The sequence below is a fragment of the Manis pentadactyla genome, chromosome 1 (genome assembly GCF_030020395.1).
Source record: "Manis pentadactyla isolate mManPen7 chromosome 1, mManPen7.hap1, whole genome shotgun sequence".
NCBI classification, from domain to species: domain Eukaryota; kingdom Metazoa; phylum Chordata; class Mammalia; order Pholidota; family Manidae; genus Manis; species Manis pentadactyla.
Window position 1 is genome coordinate 233863056 of NC_080019.1, and position 19320 is coordinate 233882375.

At 60.5% G+C, this 19320-nt stretch overlaps 1 protein-coding gene across 6 annotated transcripts; it reads left to right on the plus strand.

Annotated features, from left to right (window-relative positions):
- The first annotated feature begins 474 nt into the window (after positions 1-474).
- On the plus strand, positions 475-18736 carry SEMA3G (semaphorin 3G). 6 transcript variants are annotated; one of them, XM_057486808.1, is made up of 17 exons: positions 475-598; positions 693-868; positions 3444-3604; positions 3707-3769; positions 3979-4098; positions 4339-4429; positions 4549-4665; positions 4851-4996; positions 5183-5297; positions 5389-5458; positions 5744-5888; positions 6177-6408; positions 6491-6582; positions 7224-7265; positions 7931-8159; positions 8343-8482; positions 9794-12400. In XM_057486808.1, coding segments are annotated over exons 1-17 (2382 nt in total). In that variant the 5' UTR covers positions 475-596; the 3' UTR covers positions 10235-12400. The 6 variants fall into 6 exon arrangements, with proteins under 6 accessions (XP_057342791.1, XP_057342800.1, XP_057342787.1 ...); XM_057486814.1 differs by lacking the exons at positions 475-598; positions 693-868 and adding exons at positions 1910-2046; positions 2932-3062; XM_057486817.1 differs by lacking the exon at positions 9794-12400 and adding an exon at positions 18212-18736 and having other exon boundaries at positions 598-868.
- Positions 18737-19320: the final 584 nt, after the last annotated feature.

Here is a 19320-nt window from a genome sequence, read left to right on the forward strand (position 1 = left end):
CCGCAAGCAAGGGCCTTTACAAGGGAGCCTCCTAGACTGGGAAACTGAGGCCCGGAGAGGCCACACAATTTGAGAGCAGAATGCGGGCTCCCAGCCACGGCCACAGGCTGTTTTCCTGCAGTGTGGAGTGCCCCCCACACCCTGCTCCAGTAGGCCCAGGCCTCCCCCCAGCTGGGAACCTGGCTGTGCTGAGACCCCCAGAGGGAGCTGGCAGGGCCTCCTGTCCACAGCTGGGGTCCACATGCCGGTTGAGGGGGTGATTGGGTCAACAGCCAAACATCAGCTCACAGCGTGGGTCACAGCTGAAATGTCTCCCCAGGGAGATGGAGACAGAGGGTCCCCACCCTCTGAGGGCCCAGGCCAGGATGCCATGGGGGCGGCCCCTGTACAAGCACCCCTAGCCAGTTCCTAGTGCCTGTTGCACCCAAGGAGGTGGGGCCCTGGCCCTGGGAGGAGGAGCCTAAGACCCAGGGAGGGAGGGGCCGGGGTTCTCCAGGAGAGCCTGCAGAGCCCGCAGGCAGGGTGGGCCGGCCAGTGCCTGCCTCCCCATGTAGCCCTTTGCCCGATGCCAGGTCAGGCCCACCCTGCGAGGAGGCATGTATGTGCTGGGGGGATGGGGACAGGGTGGCAGTGTTCTTGGTCCCTGGGTCCTTCTCGCACCGACTCAAGAGGCTGACCCGCCTCCCTTCCAGGGATGAGATGAGGAGAGGAGAGGTTCTAGGACACCCCAGAAGCCCTAGAAGCCTGAGAGAGCCCCAGGAAAGGGCTGAGGGGACCTGTCCTCAGCCTGCTGTGTGGGCTGGCCCAGGGCCTCCCCTCTCTGCTGTCCCCCAGGTCTGCAGGCCACTATCACCGTCCGAGGGCTCAGGTAAGTTGAAATCTTTTCAGTGTCCAGGGCCTCTGATTCTGAGGGTAGGGGTCTGGGGTGGGAGGAGATGCAGCTGTGGGAGGCAAAGACGGGGACCGTAGGGAGACCGACTCACTTGCCCTGAAAGAACCCCTCAGCTTCATCGCCCCTTTGGGCCTCTCCTGTGGCTCTCCTGCCCCTAGACCAGGCCGGGGGTGGGGTGGGAACGCCACACCTCCACCTGCACCCCGGAGGATCTAATGTGTGGGGCTTGCCAGCCGCGGGGAACTCTGGGAGGAACGCCCCGCTCACCTGGTGCCACTCTGGGCCGTGGGCCTCTGGTAGGACTGGAGGGCTGAGGGAGGCAGGGGGGTTTCCTGACACTGTGGATCCTGTCCCCTGCCCCAGTGGGCTGGGATGGGGCCTGGAGGCCAGACAGGGACAGGCCTGGGTGGAGGAGGCTGGGCAGCCATCGCTTGGCAATCCCAGTTCTATGAAGTGGGGCCAGACTTCAAGCCTCCGCCCAAAACATGGAGCGCCTGGAGCTGGAATGACTCCTCCCAGGCAACTTGGGCCCTGCCAGGGGAGCTGGGGAGCCAGGCCAGGGAATCAGGGGGCTGGGCCCTCGTAGTATCGGGGACCCAGGCCCAGAGTCGGTGTGTGGAGGTCTCTGCCATGGGCACTGGAGGGGCAGGGAGCAAAGGAGAGCAAAGGAGAGCTCAGCCAGACCCCTGCCCAGCCCACCAACCTCTGAGCTCTGACCTGTGACCTCCCTTCCAGGCTACCTCCCCCCTTGACTTTTTGCTGGAACCTAAGGACTGGGTCTGTGGACATTTGCATGTAGGCCACCCGTACCCCATGTGGGAAAGGGTCTCCCCAAGGGGGGACCTGCCAGTTCCACACAGAGGGAGAGGCCGCAGGTGGACGGCGGGCCCTCGCCCCCTCCCTCCGCCTCCCTGCCTTCCTGGCCCTGGGCGGGGTGGAGCCCGGCCTTATAAGTGGCGGGCCTGGCGGCAAGCGAGCAGACCACAGCTGGTGACCGCAGACAGAGGGCGCCTCCGCAGGCAGCGTGTGCCCTGGGCTCCGCGGCATGGCCTCCTCGGTCTGGGCCATCTGCTGCCTCCTGGGGGGTCTCCTGCTCCGACCCGGCAGCCCCGGCCCCGGCCCCAGCGTGCCCCGCCTGCGGCTCTCCTACCGAGGTACTGGCCACCCTGTCGTGTGTATACCTGTGGGGCAAAGGCCAGCCGGGCAGTCTGCTCTGCCAGCCAGAGGGATGCAGTCCCTCCCCAGCAGCCCGGGGGGACAACTTCATGGCTGTGCCCAGGATGGGCTTGGCCCCAGCCAGCGGCAGGAGCCAGGGAGGAGGGCAGAGGTGGGCAGGTCCTGGAGGACACGGCCAGGGTTGAGGGGAGAATCAAAGAGACAGAGGGTGAGAGGCTGCAGAGAAAAGGAGAGATGGGCTGGACAGAGAGGGTGGGTCAGGAGGGCCGCCCACACGCAGGTGCATCCCGCGGTGCCCTCACCTGTCCCCACAGCCGTGCCCCCCTTCCTGGTGCGGCCCGCTTTACGATGCTGGCCTTCTCTCTGCCCTCTCCATCCCACAAGCTCCTCACAGCGCAGGGCATCCCCGCCCCCCCTCCACCCAGCCCCCCAGGTCTCCCCTGACGGGCTGAGCTGCAGTGGCTGGCCTCCTCTGAAGCTGTGGGGATGGTCTGTGGGGTAGGTCCCTGAGGCAGGCTTTCCACGGACTCTCCTTGGGGAAATTACTGTCATCTTCCTCGGGGAAGAGACCCAGGCCTGCTTTGGACAGGAGAGTCTGAGGGGGAGAGACATGGCCCCACTCTGTGTGGCATGGGGGACAATGTGGTCTCGCACTAGGAGTGTGGTTTTGGGGGCGAAGTCAGGCTACCAGAAAAAACCCAAATAGGGCAAATCCTCTCCACACTGCTGTCAGTCTTGGAGGGCTTCCTGGAGGAGGCCTTTGATGAGTGTTGGGGATGGAGTGGGTGCAGGGCCAATGATGAGCCTCTGGGAAGTGGAGGACACTCGGCCTTCCCAAGGGTGGCCAGCCCTCTTCCCCCCAGGCCCTGCTGCCAGCCATCACCTCCACCTCCCGAGGACCTATTTCAGGATCCTTGACACCTGGGACCAGCATCCCCAGACAGTCACCTTCTGTCCCTGGAGCCTGAGTGCATGGCATCTATGAAGGAGAAAGGTCACTTTAGCTACGTCCCTGGACCAGAGCAGCTCTGCCTGGCCGCCCCGGCCTCCCCTGCGCGCAGGCCTCTGCCAGGCGCGCTCTCTGCCGTCCGCGGAGGCAGCCTAGCGTGCTGCTCAGACCCACCCCCTTCCCTGGACTCTGCCAGCCCTGTGCCCAGACTGCAGTCCTAAGTCCTGTTAAGTGAGGAATGGGCAGAGGGTGGGGGGCCCAGGCCCCTGTCCCCCCCCCCAGGAGCCTTTTCCCTTCAGCAGCTCTGAGGATGGAAACACTTTCCAGACGTGGGGGGGGGTGAACACACAGCTGGGCCCCCCCCCCCCACACCTCGCCACGCCAGCGGGCTGAGCGAGGCTCTCACTGCTCCTCGCTGCCTCCTAGACCTGCTGTCTGCCAACCGCTCTGCTGTCTTTCTGGGCCCCCGGGGCTCCCTGGACCTGCGCGCCCTGTACCTGGATGAGTACCGGGACCGCCTCTTCCTGGGGGGCCGCGATGCCCTCTACTCCCTGAGGCTGGACCAGGCATGGCCGGATCCCCGGGAGGTGCGCTGGGCCGATGCAGGGGAGGGTCTGTTTGAGAGCTGGGCGACTCCAGATGGGGAAACTGAGGCTGTGAGGTCAGGGGTCAGCCACGCTGTGTTTCAGGTCCTGTGGCCGCCGCCGCCAGGACAGCGGGAGGAGTGTGTCCACAAGGGACGGGACCCTTCGGTGAGTGCCGTCAGCGGTGACCGCCTCCCAGCCCTGAGCAGCTCCGGCCTCAGCCAGGCCGCTCGGCTCCGTGCCTGCACTAGGGGCCTGCGGAGCAGATCCTGAGGTCTTGAAGGTCCCCGGCCCCTGCGACCCCTCATCCCCGGAGCTGGTTGGCCGGGCAGGGAAGGTGATGTCCCTCCTCCCCTGCACTCCTCCTCCCCCGGTAGATGGAGTGTGCCAACTTCGTGCGGGTGCTGCAGCCCCACAACCGGACCCACCTGCTGGCATGCGGCACCGGGGCCTTCCAGCCCACCTGCGCCCTCATCGCAGTTGGGCACCGTGGGGAGGTGAGCCTTGGGGGACCCCACGAGGGGCGGGAAGCAGTGGCATTTCCTCCCCGAGCCCGAGCCCGGGGCGGGGGCCTGAAAGGGGCCTTTGTGCCCTGCTCTGACCTCACTGGAGAGGCCCTGAGTGAGGGCTCCGTCCTCCCACCCCGACTCTGCGGCGGCACGCGATGGCCCCTGCCAGGCTGGGGGGCTGGGGTTGCTTCCCCAGGTAACACCCCCCTCCTCCCGCCCCCTCCCCAGCATGTGCTCCTCCTGGAGCCCGGCAGCGTGGAAGGCGGGCGGGGGCGGTGTCCGCACGAGCCCAGCCGACCCTTTGCCAGTGCCTTTGTAGGTGGGTAATGCCCAGGCCGGGGCGGGCACGGGGAGGGTGGGAGCTGGTCGGTGCCACTGGGGAGGGAGGGGGCCCGGCTGTGGGGCCCTGGCCCGACCATGCCCCCGCCCTGTCCCCAGGCGGGGAGCTGTATACTGGCCTCACTGCTGACTTCCTGGGGCATGAGGCCATGATCTTCCGGAGTGGGGGTCCCCGACCAGCCTTGCGTTCCGACTCTGACCAGAACCTCCTGCATGGTGAGCCCAGGGCCTGCTGAGGGCAGGGCTGGCAGGGAGGCGGGGAGCTGATGCTGGCTGGGGAGGGCTCTTCCAGCCTATCCCCACTCTGCTCCGTGTCTCCAGCCTCCAGGGGGGTCCCTGCACCTCTTCCCCATCTCCCTCCTCCCTTGTGAGCCCTCCAGCTTCACCTTGTCACCTCCCAGACCCCCGGTTTGTGAAGGCCGCCCGGATCGCGGACAGCTCTGACCAAGATGATGACAAGGTGTACTTCTTCTTCTCGGAGACTGTCCCCTCGCCTGACGGCAGCCCAGGCCGCGTCACCGTTAGCCGCGTGGGTCGTGTCTGCGTGGTGAGAGCTGTGAAGGGGCGGTGAAGCTCAACTCCTCACCCAGACGTGTCCCCGCCCACGGCAGTAGGGAAACTGAGGCGGGGTGTGCCACCCGCATCCGTGCCTCTCCCCCCGAGGATGGGGATGGCGGGGCAGGAGGGGCCTGTGTCTGGAGCCCAAAGCCAACTCTATCCCCACCTGCCCCAGAACGATGCCGGTGGCCAGAGGGTGCTGGTGAACAAATGGAGCACCTTTCTCAAGGCCCGGCTGGTCTGCTCGGTGCCCGGCTCCGATGGTGCCGAGACCCACTTCGATCAGCTGGGTAAAGGCTCAGCCGGGGCAGGCCTGGGTGTGGGGTGCAGAGGGCTCAGAGCCTGGCGGCGGGGCGCTGGTGATGGCCTTCTGTCTTGCAGAGGACGTGTTCCTGCTGCAGACCAACGCGGTGAAGAGTGTCGAGCTGTACGCTCTGTTCAGCACTGTCAGGTGGGCACGCAGGCCCCTCTCAGCCCCCGACCAGGGCCAGGCTTGCACCTCCAGCCTCCTTTGTTGAGCCTCTGCTCCATGTCCCAGCCTCACCATGGGCCCCTGCCTGTCCCTGTCTCGGAGGCTCAGTGGCTGTGTTCTCTGCCTCCCTCTCTCTGCCTGGTGTCGGTTTGGGGTCTCTACCAGCTATAGGCACCCTCCCCTCGGTCTTGCCCATGGAGTCAGGCTGCCTCCTTCCCACCCAATGGTCACCCCAGCCTGACTGTCCCTGTCTGCCCCTGGCAGTGCCGTGTTCCAGGGATTTGCCGTCTGTGTGTACCACATGGCAGATATCTGGGAGGTCTTCAAGGGGCCCTTTGCCCACCAAGATGGTCCTCAGCACCAGTGGGGGCCCTATGGGGGCAAGGTGCCCTTCCCACGCCCCGGCATGGTGAGTATCTGCCCGGAGCCAGGGCAGGCAAGAGGGCTGAGCAGGTGGCAGGAGGAACAGTGCCTGGCACAGGCTTTTGTCTGCACGCAGCCCCACAGGCTTCCCAGGGACAGGGTAGGGTGAGGCAGGGAGCAGAGCCCTGAACCACATTAAGGGGCCTCTCCCACAGCGAGTCATCCCTCAGAGGTTGGTGTGTCTGGCCAGCGCCTGGTGGTGGGCCTGGCGATGGGCCTGGAGGGAGCGTGCGGCCCCAAGATGCTTCAGCACACCCACTGCTGCTGCCCACAGTGCCCCAGCAAGATGACCGCGCAGCCGGGGCGGCCCTTCGGCAGCACCAAGCACTACCCGGACGAGGTGCTGCAGTTCGCCCGAGCCCACCCACTCATGTTCCGGCCCGTGCGGCCACGGCAGGGCCGCCCTGTCCTCGTCAAAACCCAGCCGGCCCAGCAGCTGCGCCAGATAGTGGTGGACCGCGTGGAGGCCGAGGATGGAACCTACGACGTCATCTTCCTGGGGACCGGTGGGTGGGCGGAGTGGGGTGGCCAGGCGGGGAGGTGAGCGGAGGCCCGGCCCTCCGCCTGACCCCTCCTGCCCTGCCTCAGACTCAGGCTCCGTGCTCAAGGTCATTGCCCTCCAGGTGGAGGGCGCCACCGAGCCCGAGGAGGTGGTCCTGGAGGAGCTCCAGGTGTTTAAGGTGAGGGGGTGACTGACGGGAGGGTCCCCTGGGTCTAGGCCTGGCTCTGGGGAAGGCCAGGGGGAGAGAGGGCTGCCTTCGCTGAGCTGGCAGGCAGGGCAGTAGGTGCTGCCCTCACGCCGCAGGGGCCTTGCTGAGGCTTCGAATGACTGTGGGGCCTGGAGACAGGCTGTGAGCTGAAAGCTGGGGAGCCAGGGCTGGGGGCCCGGGGCGATCATCCCCTGAAAGGCCCTTTGGGCTCAAGGCGCAGTGCGGGGGCGGCTGAGATCCCAAGTCCCTGAGTTGGTCCCTCTACAGAGACAAGCAGGGGATCATCTGGGGGGGGGGGGGGCTGTCGTGCCTCCTGACATGGGATGAGCGATTTGGGACAGCTGTCTCATTGCTGGGATGGGGCCGAGGGAGGGGACACCGGCGCTCTGTGCCTTCAGCCAAGCCTCCTGCTTGGAGGCCAGCCAAGGTGAGGGGACTTTTCTAGTGCCCCAGTGTCTGGGAAAAACTGGCTGGCCTCAGTGGTCAGGGAGTGCACGGGCCCAGGCTGGGAGACAGGTGGCTCCCAGTCAGGGGCTAGAGGAGGCAAAAAGCAGGGGTGCAGGGGAGGCCTCTCCCAGCCCACCCTGGCTGAGACCCTGCTCCTTCCCCAGGTGCCCACACCGGTCACTGAGATGGAGATCTCCGTCAAAAGGGTAGGAGCAGCCACCCCCTCCAGCACTCCCCCCTCCGCACCCCGCACCCCCTTGCACCAGCTGGGCTGCCTGCTCAGGCCCCGCAATGAGGGGAGCTGAGGTTCCCTAGCAGGAAACCCACATTCCAGGGAGGCCCTGAGCAGGCGAGGCTGTGTTCAGATGAGGGGAGACCTGCAAAGGCTGGCTCCTCAGGGGAGACAAGAACATGCTTGAAAACAAAACTCAGATTATACATCAAATAGGGAGCTACTTTTTAGAGGCTGGCTCTTTGTCCTTTTGCAAGTAGCAGAATCTCCCCAAGTTTTCCACCCCAGTTTACCTTTGGGTAAATCCTGACATTTGTACTGGGATTGCTGAAAGCAGAGTACACTAAGGTCAGAGGCAAGTCAGCATAAAGGCCATGGGGCTGAGGGCAAAGGTCAGCTGCAGGGAGGGCCTGGAGAAGTGCCTTAGAGAAAACCCACGGTCTGTACCATCCCTTCCAGGTCTTAGCACAGGGTCTGGTGTAGATCAGGTAGAGGATAAACGTTGCTACTGGAAGGCACCCGAAGGGTCCTGGAAGACTACTTGCAAACAGCAGAGGTCTCAGGAAACCCGAGGGAACTGAGGGCCTAGCCGGTTCTAGGTGGAGCCGGGCTCACCCGGCTCTATTTTGTCCTTCCCAGCAAACGCTGTATGTGGGCTCGAGGCTGGGCGTGGCCCGGGTGCGGCTGCACCAGTGTGAAACCTACGGCAGTGCCTGTGCGGAGTGCTGCCTGGCCCGGGACCCGTACTGCGCCTGGGACGGTGTCTCCTGCACCCGCTACAGGCCTGGCACCAGCAAGCGCAGGTTCCGCCGGCAGGACATCTGGCATGGCAACCCCACCCTGCAGTGCCTGGGCCAGAGCCCGGAAGGTGAGTGAGCAGGCCTGCAGCCCTCCGTTACCCTAGTGCGCAGCTCCCGTCCGTGTGTGCGTGTGGGCTCTCTGGACAGAGTGACTGGCTTCTGACTGGCCCATACATAGGCCCCTAGGTCACTGAGTTGGCGGCCCTGGGGGCTGCTGGTCCCTGAGCTGAGGCCACCTCCCTCACCTGCAGAGGAAGCTGTGGGACCGACTGTGACCCGCACGGTCTACGGCACGGAGCACAACAGTACTTTCCTGGAGTGCCTGCCCAAGTCTCCCCAGGCTGCTGTGCGCTGGTTCCTGCAGAGGCCCGGAGACGAGGGGCCCGACCAGGTGAGCAAGGATCCTGTCTCCTGCCTGCATGTGTCCTGAGGTCACCCTCCTCCCTGAGCCCCAAGTCCTGAGCCCTAGGAAGGGACTCCAGAGGGATCGTGCCAAGAACAACTGCAGAAAAGTGTGTATTAGGCCCCTGGGTCCCTAGAAGGAGGTACCCTTTTCTTGCCATCTGGGAACCCCCAGGCCACATGTGGCTGGAACTCATCCAATGGCAGGGAGTCCACCAACTCCCAGGCATGGGCTGGGCTCTGAGAAGTGGGCAGCAGAGAGGGAAGAGAGGGAAGGGGGTCTGGGTGGGCCAGGAAGCCCCTCATGCTTACATAGGGTTCATCTTTGAAGGAGTCTCTTCCCCCAGGAGTTCTTGGTCCTCCTCTGCCCTAGACCTGGACCCTTGATCGGTGGCCCTTGTACACTCCCACCTGCACACTGCCTGGCCCCACTCTCTCCCTGGAGCCCAGCTGTCTGTCCTGGCCCTCCCCTCCCCCATCCGGAAAGGTCTGTCAGCCCCAGAGATGGCTTCAGGCTGGGGCCTGGGGCAGCCGTGGGAGCGGAGGGGTGAGGAACCAATCTCCAGCTGCTCGGTCCAGGGCAGGGGAGGGAGTGGTTGATTATGGCAGGGGCTCTCCTTCCAGTCCGGGACTGGGGGAGGCCAGTCTGGGGCCAGCTGTTGGACGGGGCACTAAGGAGACTCCCCAGGGCCAGAGGCAGGGGGGCAACGAGATGGAGCCAGCCCAGCCTCGGGTGCAGATGTGCAGGCTGGGGCCCAGACAGGGTCCCACCTGGAGACACCCTCCTCTCCTGTGATGGGCACTCAGCCCACCCCTGGCTGGGGCTGTGGGCTCTGCACTGTCGGGGGGTGGGGGGTGGGAACAATGCAGACCAGGAGTAAGACAAGGAAGGTGTGTGTGCATGCATGCGTGCATGTGTATGTGTGGAGACTGGGGGGGAGTTCTAGTCCTGGAGCTGGGGGTATAGCTGCTCAAGAAAAAGCCCATAAATGTCCCTTCACCCCCTCCATTCCCTGGGAATGTGTGCCAGGGCCCCCCCAAGGCCAAGGTAGGTGGCTCAGAGCCTACCCAAAGCAGTCAGTCAACTCCCCAGCAGCTCCCTTAGCACGTGCTGCCCTGGCCTATGGGAAGGCAGTGCCCTGCCCGCTCTAGCTCACAGCCTCTCTGAGACCGAGCCTGCCCAGCTGCAGGGCCCCTCCTGGGATGGGGAGAGTGAGTGGCAAGTCTGGAAAAGCAGGGGGCAGAGAAGCTGGTAGTGGGTGCCCTGCTCCACACCCCCTCACACCCCCCACACCCCCAGCAGGTGAAGACTGACGAGCGGGTCCTGCAGACAGAGCAGGGGCTGCTGTTCCGCAGGCTCAGCCGCGGGGATGCGGGGACCTACACGTGCAGGACGCTAGAGCACGGCTTCTCCCAGACGGTGGTCTCCCTGACTCTGGGGGTGATCGCCGCCCGGCAGCTCAAAAGCCTGATGCCCCGGGAGCTGCGGCCGGAGGAGCCCCCAGCCCGGGGGGGCCTGGTCCCCACCCCTCCCAAGGCCTGGTATAAGGACATCCTGCAGCTCATCGGCTTGGCCAACCTGCCCCGGGTGGATGAGTACTGTGAGCGTGTGTGGTGCACCTCCCGGAGGGGCAAACAGGCCAAGGGTAAGGGCTGGGCGGGCCTGGAGCTGGGCAAGAAGGCGACGAGCCGGGTGCAGGCGGAGCGCAATCGGACGCCCCGGGAGGTGGGGGCTGCGTAGAGCAGGGCGGGGGAGCGGTGGTCGGGCAGCGTCCAGCATTGCCTACCCACCCAGCTAGGGCAGAGGGGCCCACATGCCCAGCTGCCTCTTTGAAATGGAAGTGTGTGCCCCCCATACCCCTATCAGGCCACCCACAGCAAAGGCTGGAGCCCAGTGGAGGGCCCTGTGTCTGAGGCCTTTTCCCCGACCCCTTGGTGCTGTCACTCCCAGGCTGGGGCCAGCGCCCTCTGGCCACTGGCAGTCTCAGTGGGCCTGCTGTTTGTTCTCAGAGATGGCCCCCAGACACATTTCCGGTTGTGCCCAGAGGCCAGAGGGCTGGGTGGTTCTTTCCCAGCCTGAAGAACAATGGCCCTTCTGTGTGGGTGTGTGGGTGCGCCTGAGGAGGTGTCTGGCAGGAGCCCCCACGCAGCCAGAGGAGGGTGGACATTGCCTCTAAGGTAGCACCCTTTAAGAGGACCCCCCTTGAGTTGGGAGGGAAGGTGGTGGTGCTGAGGAGGTAGAAGAGCAAGACATCCCCCGCTGAGCCCCGGGACTGGGGGCAGTTCCCGCCACTGCCCACCGCCTCTACTCTGTCTCAGGCTGCTAGCGCTCCCTGGGACCTGGGGGCAGTCTGGGCCTGAGGCCCTGCTTCTTAAACCAGAGGTGGGGGGGGTGGGGGTGGTCCCACAGCCTGACTCCCCTTCCCAGGTCCCCCAGTTGCCAGGCCAGGTTTCCTTGGGTGCCCACATTTCATGAGGGGATCCTCCCTCCCCACCATCAGGGTCTCCATGCAGGGAGCAGGGAGGGGTGGCTTGTAGAAGAATGCCTCTCCATCTCTGTGGACTAGAGCTGGGGAGAGGGGAGCTGGATGCGGCCGGCGGTGTCCTTCGCAGGGCAATGCAAGCACGCCCCCAGCCTGGCAGGTGGGAATGTGGCAGCTCCACGACCTTGCCTGGGGCCACAGGCATGGAGAAGCTTTGAGATGGGGAGACCCTGGGGCGGCTGTGGGGCTCAGGAGCAGGCCTTCTCAAGGACCCAAGATGTATCGATCAGCTTAGGAGCCACCGGGCTGGCCAGATGTTTCTCACCCTGGAATCCTTGGTTCCTGCTAAAGGGTGGGTCATGAACGGTTCATTTATGAAGACTTTTTTCTTTTAAGAGAAAAACACGTCGGGAAAAAAGCTGCTAAGTGCTGCAGGTTCTCGGGGTGAGGCTCAGGTGGCCAGGCACGTTCTGTCCGCACGGGTAGGGAGCTGTTTTCTGCCGTCAGCAGAAATGTGTTTCTCGGGCTGGGAGCACAGGAGGAGGAGGAGGACTAGTGTAGAGCTCCTCCCAGACTGCACGCGGAAGGGCAGGTCTGTGACGCACGAGCCGGCAGCAGGGACACAAGGGCATCAAGTCGAGATTCCCTCTCATCAAAAAAAACAAGAAGAAGAAAGGAGGGGAAACAAAAAAAAAATTAAAAGCAAAACGGGGCGTTCTGCCCACTGAACCCAAACCCAGACTGCGTCTGCCTTGGATCTTACCCGAGCCCCCATCCCACCCCTGCCAGGGAACTGGGATCTGAAGTAGGCCCCCTGCCCCCTTGACTGCGCAATAATTGACCCAGAGAACCCGACAACTCTTTGGGAAACCTGTGGCCCACGTCACGGTAGCTGGGATGTGAGCAGGTAAAAGCAGAGGAGGCAGGGCGTGGGGAGGCGCCGGAAAAGAGATGGAGGGGACCGTGGCCAGTGGGGAGAGCGCAAAGGCCGGGGCCTGTGTCAGAGCCGTGGCCAGTGCTGCCCCCGTGCCAGGGAAGACCAGGCCCTCGGCGGCCCCTAGGCCGGGCCCCGGTGTGGCCGTCCCAGGGCAGCGTCCTCTGGGGAAGTTACCCTGGAAAATGGGGAGAGGAGGAGCTCAAAATCCTGAACGGGCACCTGCACTGGGAGAATCATGGCCGGCTTCTGCCAACCACCCCCCGCATGGTACTGAGGGTTATTAATGCTGGAAATGCCTGTGTGTGTGAGTTCTGTTTTACTCATATGTTGAGATGTGGTTTCTCTGTCTTTACAAGCACACTTCTTGTAATTATTGTTGTTATTTTATTGTCACGACTGCCCTGAGCGCCAGTGAGAGGAGCAGAGTGTCTACTGCGCAGAACCCACAAGGACGGGGGTGAAGTTAACACTTACACATGTGATTCTGTCATCGTCTCTGTGTATTTCTGTACTAAGTTGACCGATTCCATCTGTGTGAGCCTTCCCTCCATTCCAGGAGGGAGAACCACCCGCCCTGGTATCTCCTAGACGGGGGGAGGTGGCACCAGGGAGGACAGAATCTGAGGGCTTCCTCTGTGAAGCTGAGATTAAGTCAGGAAAATCCTGCCCTGCGGGCTTCTGAGACTGACCTCGGAACCTCAGAAGGATCTCGAGCCAGAAAAAAAAAGTGCTGGCAAAGGGCAGCTGGGCACGTCGGCAGCCCTGCGCCTTTTCCACAATAATGCTTGACATTTGTAACAGCAACACTTGGCCTGGCGCCTGTCTCCATTCCCGAGCCACATACCAACATGTATTAAGGCACTGAGCTCTCCCTGGGGGCTGTGCTGTGCTGGGGGGGCTGCAGCTTCCGGGGAGGGGGCCAGGCCCTGGGAGTCGGGCCCACTGGACCTGCTGTGGAGGGCACCCCTGCCATGGCTCCTACTCCCCAGGACTTCACACTCCTGCCCATAGGGCAGGACCCCTGGTGCTGCGGGGAGACGGGAGGGACTCAACCCACTTCCCACAGAGATTAGCCTCTTGTTTGGATGGGCCCCTAAATCCATGCCACGGACTGGGGGCTTCACAGAACAGTCAGGCGTCAGCCCCATCTTGCAGCCCAGGCCCTGCTGTGGGGGCTCCTCCTCTTGCCCCCCGGCCCCTCTGCAAACACCCGGCCTGACCCAGCCTCAGACCCTCCAACCCTGCTGCAGGCCATCAGCACCACCAGAGCGGCCACGAGGCCAGAGTGCTGGGCTGGGAGGATGGGTGAGGCCCCCTCAGCCCCTCCCCGCGGGGCACAGAGGCTCTACCCCCATGCCTGGAGTCCCCTGGGGCCTGGACTTCTCTCCACTACTCCTCTCCCGCCTCCCATCTGAACACGGCTTCATGCCTTGGGGATATCACTGTCCTCTCCCCCAGCTCTGGAAGGGGCTCTGAGGAAGGGATGAGTGTCCCGTGGGGCAGTGTCCCAGGAGACCCTCGTGACGATGGTCAAGTGACGGCAGGATCCCACCCCAGCCCCGGAGGGGCCCGCCACGAGCTCTCACTAGCACTAGACTGCATGCCCACTGTGTGCCTCACCATTCTCTCAAGCTAGTCCTCTGTCCCTTTTTCCCACGAAGCACTTACCAGCTCATGTTTCTAATGTTTGAAGAGCGTACTTTGGGAAAACTCTGATTAATCCCCTCCCTTGGCACATGGGATAAATTTAATCTATTAATCTCTGCCTTCGAAACCAGTACACTCCCCAGCCTCCCAGATGGAACAGCCACATCTCAGCCTCCCGTGGCCAGCTAAGGCCTGGACCTGCCACCCAGGCGGGGCTGCCAAGACTCCAGCCTGCTGACCCTTGGGCCTGGACTCTGCCCTGCTTCTGGCCCCCCAGCCCACTTCCTGCTCCCTGTGTCTGGCATGGTGGTCCTCTGTGGAGGGCTAGGATTCACCCCAAGCCTGTGGCTGTCCTGCAACCCAATAGACTAGTTTCTGAGAAAGGGCCAGGGGTACGGAGAGGCAGAATAAGGGCAGAAACCTGCCCTTGTCACTTTCCCAAATGGCTCTGTGCTTCCCCGTCACTCAGTTAAGCCCAGGTCAGGCCTCAGACACCCCTAGAATCCCTCACTGGAGGAGGAGTCAGGCAGCAACCTTTAGGAGTCCGGCCTGCCCCCCGCCAGGCTGTCCTCTCGGAGCTGACGGGGGCCCCAGAGAACTCACTCACATGCCCCCGCCAGCACAGCTGACTGAGGCTCCCCAGCAGGCTACAGCTCCTCCTGAGAACCTGGAGACAGGTGCTCAGGAACAGCCCCATTCCTGTGCAAGCCGAGTGTCTGCTCCAGCCTCGCCCAAGGCCTGGTGTGCAGGGGCTCCACAAGGAGGAAGTCCACCCTGCACTGCGAGCAGATCCGCACGGTGTTCTGAGACAACAAACCAGGGCCTGGTGACAAGAGAGAATGGGTGGGGGTGGGTTAGGGGACAGTACCTGACAAGGAGCTCAGGGACTGCTGGGCCCCTCCCGGCCCCTCGTCAGGACTGCCCAGCCCCTGGTGCCCAGGTGAGGCCCCTGTCCCACTTCCCAGTGCCCAGCGTTTGCCCTGGTGCCTCTGCTGGGCCCCCCTCCCTTCGAGGCTGCGTCCTCATGAAGCCTCTCACTTTCCTTACTGGATTTCATTAAGGAAACTCCTGGTTCCTCGACACAGCCTTTTAAAAACCATTCTCCCAAGGATGGGAAATGCTGTGTCTCCAGGGAGGCCTTGCAAGGGCTGTCCACCCTGTCCCCACGCCAGGTCTCCAGAGCTAGCTTGTAGTTTGCACTCAGGGACTCTGCCCAGGGGGCCTCAGATGGCCAGTCGTGACCCCTTTTCCCAGGAGGAAGATGACTGGGATGTACCCCACTTCATTCCGAGGGCTCGTGTTTCATGCCATGACCACCTGTCATGCAGAGAGGCCAGTGACAGTTGGGGGCTGGGGAGAACCCCAAAGTGAATCAACAGAGGCCTGGAGCAGAGTCCAGGTGTCCACCATTAGGTGGAGGTGACCGCCGTGGGGACACCGGGAGCCCAGACTGGCCTGTCAGGAGGACAAGGGGGCTCTGCTCTCGCAGATAAAGGACAGGGTGACGTGGCAGACCAGCAGCTTGTTTTATGGACATGACTTCATCTGTTCAGCCCCAGCTGATAAGGATCCGGTGTGGTTTCCTGTGGTCCAAGGGTCTCAGACAATGGTGTGAACGGCTGGCCCCACTGGAAAGGACATTGTTAAGGGAAGAAAAAACAACCCTCCAGCACAAAGCCAGGGCAGGGCTGTCTAAACCTAAGGGCCTGTTTACAAATCCACGATTTCCAAGGGGCGAAGACAATGGGGAATTGTTTCTGCCGAGGCTGGAGTGCCCTCCAGAAGGCTCCTGGGGGCTGGGGATGCCTTTGATGGCCCGGACAGCTCTCAGATGCTCTCAGAGGGATGGACACTGATGGCGCAGAGGCCTTCCTGTTTACCAGAGGTGCAGGTCAGGGGCGACCAAAGACGAGGAGCAGGAGCTCATGCTGTCACGCTGCTCAGGGACCCCATGGGGGCCTGGAGGCGGTTCGCTGGGACCAGGTTTTGGTTTTTGTCTTCTAAAAAAATGTCAACTTTTTGGCTTATGGCCTCCAATTGCCAGGCAGCTTTTTGGGAAAAATGTACAAGGCATGAGACCCTTGCGAACAGCCAACTCCTCTGGAATGGGGCTCCCTGGCTTAGTCAATAGGGCGCCTTCTCACCCCCGGGGCCCCCTGATGCTGCCGCTCGCCTCCAGCCAGCCCGGGGGCCAAGGGGACATGCCGCCGCACCGCTGGGGCCCTGGCCAATGGAGGTACCACTTCTTACAGCAACCTCGTGCTCGCCACCAGGAGGGTGGCGCCTTTGACCTGCTAACCGGACGCCCTTGGGTGTGTGTGTGTGTTTGGGGGGCCCCTTGGGACTGGCAGTCCCCATATTTGGAGGTAGGACAATCCCTGGTATGGAGAGACTATTTGACTATGATATGTCATTAGTAACTTTTACAGTATCCCTAAACCCAACAGGGGGACACTTCATGAATAAACTCAAACGGAAGTATCAAGAACAAGTACAGTGCGGTAAGCTCAGTGTGATCCGCAAACAGAAGCAAGCCTGCCTAGGCCTTCTCCTCACGTGCTCGCAGTACCCTCTGCTGTTCGACAGGGACACAACAGGCTCGTGAGCTCAGGGGCGTGTGATCAGCTCACTAGACACCAGACTGCCCCTGACTTGGGGTCCCAAGCCAGCCCCGTGAGCGGAGAGAGGCGACTAAGACAGATGGTCCCTGGCCTTAAGGAGCGTCCACACTGCAGATGCAGGGCTAGCTGGAGAAGGTCGCGGGATATCGCAGGGCCCCATGAGAGCATCTAGGGAGGAAGAAGTGGCCTGTATGTTGAGGATGGAGGCCACAGCCGTCCAGCCTGCAAGGCCGTGCAGAGAGGCTTTGCTGTGGTCCCGGTAGGCACTGGGGTTGGAGCTGAGCACTGGATGGAGATGAAGGCAAACATTTGTAAAATAGTCACTTTGGCAAGAAAGATGGTAGTTGAACACAAAAGGGAGCAACAGGAGATGCTGAAGTTTCTGACCCTGGTTTCTGGCTCCTACAAAGATAAGGATTACAGGACAGAAAGCAGGTACTCTGGGGACTTTTTATTTAACATGGATTTCTACCCCTTCAAGGTGAGCTGTTTGTTCTAGGCCCTAAGTGATAAAACAATAAGTAATTCTAATAGACATCATTTGTGAACACAGATACTTAAAATACACAAGGTGAGCCTGGTACATCTTAAAATGCCAAAAAGCAACAAAGTGCTCAAAAAACAAAACAATACACACAATAATAGGGGTGTGTGAAAAGGACACAGGAGCTCCCAATGGCCAAAGCTGAGACAATTTGAGCAAGAAGATAAAGCAATGTTGGATTATAACCCAAGCATACCAGCCATATCCACAAGTCCACACTGATGCAAAGGAGTGAAAGAATGAGTGGCAAAGAATTAGCAACCGTCCCATACAGATGAGTTCCAAATAAGGCAGGTACTCTGTTCTCAGGGAGGGAGGGGACATCAATCCCCACTTACTAACTGTGGGCCACCCACAGCAGCTACCTTCCAAAGACACATATGGAAAAGGGCAAACGAGTAACTTTCCAGCAGAGAGATCTGGCAAAGACGACCTTGGCCGTCGATCAAGGCCACCATTAAAGGGATAAGTCTGGTAATGGTACATGACTTTGGTATGTTGTAACAAGCAGAGCATCTCACCTGCGTGCTCTTCCTGTCCCAAACCCACATGCCTGGTAAAAACATCAGACACATTCCAAGAGATGGGTACCCCAAGAAATGCCTGTCCAGCACTCCTCAAAACTGCCACAGTCATGGGAAACAAGGAAAACCTATTAGACTGTCAGGCCAAGAGGCACCTAGGGAGACATGACGCCTCAAAGCAAAGTGGTGTCCTGGATGGGGTCCTAGAACAGGAAAAAACTCTAGGAAAAAACTAAGGGACTCTGAATAAAGTATGGATCTTACTAATGGGAGACACTGGGTATGCAAGATAGGGGCACTCCCTGCACTATCTTCATAATTTTCCTGTAAATCTAAAACTATCCTCAGTTGAAAATTTATTTTAAGAAACAATCCCAGTCATTTAGTGGAGAATGACTGATTAGGGCCAGATGAAGAACAGATGTTTCAAAGTTGGATTTCCAGCCTACAAGGAGGGGGTTGGCTGTTAACATCAACGGAGAGTAAAGCTACAAAGACTAAGAAATAGTTAAGAGGGGGTGTGCGTGCATGCGTGCGTGCGCGTGCCCCGTTCTGCTAGGTGCCCACAGGGCCCACCGCACACAGAGGTCAGGCAGCTGAACGTCTGCGTGACAAAGCATCCCCCCTCCACACCCCCGTCACCAGCTCCTCTTCCCACCAACTGGGGCTGGAGCCCAGAGGGACTGTTAGGGGACCATTACTTCAAGTTAAGATGGCATTTCTAACCCTTGATTATAGACAAGTTCAAATCTCTTTAAAGGGAAAGATACTATCCTGGATGTCTGAGAGTATATATGCCTGGTGACCCAAGTTATAGAAACTCTAGATGAAGAAACTAAATTCTCGATCTTGGAATTATCTTTCAGTTATGAATTATCAGTGCTAGAGTTGAGACCTTAGGTAGATAAAACATTAGTGTTTGAAATGAAAACCCACAATTTAAAAACTCTCTTCACTTGCAGAGCTCTGGCAAAGTGTCCCTGGACCCCAGGTCAGGAAGCACGGCACTGAGTCATCAAACCCCAGAAGAGAAAATAAAGACAAAAGGCACAGTGGTGGGAAGGCACAGGTGACTGCCGCGCTGCAGGCCCTGTGAGCAGCCTGCTCAGGAGGGCTGGGCTCTAGAAGGCAGGCCTTCCAGAAAAGAAGTGCACCTCAGGGGGTCTGACACTGGATGCTGAAAACTGTATTTTGAGACAATTGATTATGTGGTACGTTTGGGGAGAATTAGCCACAGCTATACAGTAATTGAGCAGATAAAAAAGAGTCGGGTATTTGCTTCAGGGAAAAACAATTATACAGGAGACACAAAATAGACACAACACACTGCCTGGCTCAGTGGTAAACAGCATTACGTAGTCATAATAATGTAAACACTGAAGGCTAATTTAACAAGAATCGTGAAGCGATTATATCAGATGAAGGGAATGAGAATGGGGAAGTTCAAAGTGCTAGATCTTCATGTAACAGGAAGTCAGTGATGTCTAATAAATCAAGAAATTACCAAAAAAGTGGACAGTACTTGCCTTTAGGGAGTAGGATTGGGGGTAGGGAGCAGGGAGTCAAGACTATTTTCCTTTTAATCCGTTAACTACTTTCTGACTTAAGACTTTTTAAATTCTGTATTACTTTGCCTATACACTTTGACAAAAACAAAGACACAGATCTCCCTACCCCACGGTTCCGAATGCACTTGGCCACCTCGGGAGGAGATCACTGTATACACACCCAGACGTAAGCTGCCGTGGTAAGGAGCATTTGAACAGAGAACCCCATCCTCAGCCGTTACTGATGACAACGCAGTGAGACCCTGAGAAGTCACATCTGGCAATGGTCCTGAATTTACCCCACTAATCCAAACCCCACAAAGTCATTAAAAGGAAACGCATGTGAGGTTCTGTTCAACTTCCCACAAGACCTTCAGCCACACCTGTCCTAGCTGCCTTGCCTGACTGACTGACCTGGCATGGCTCTTACCAAGATGGAAACGCCCGGGCCACCAGGCAGCAAGGGGCTGAGAGGCGTGGGGCAGATCATGCTGCCTGGGGTGACCCGCGGTCCCCAGCCTGAG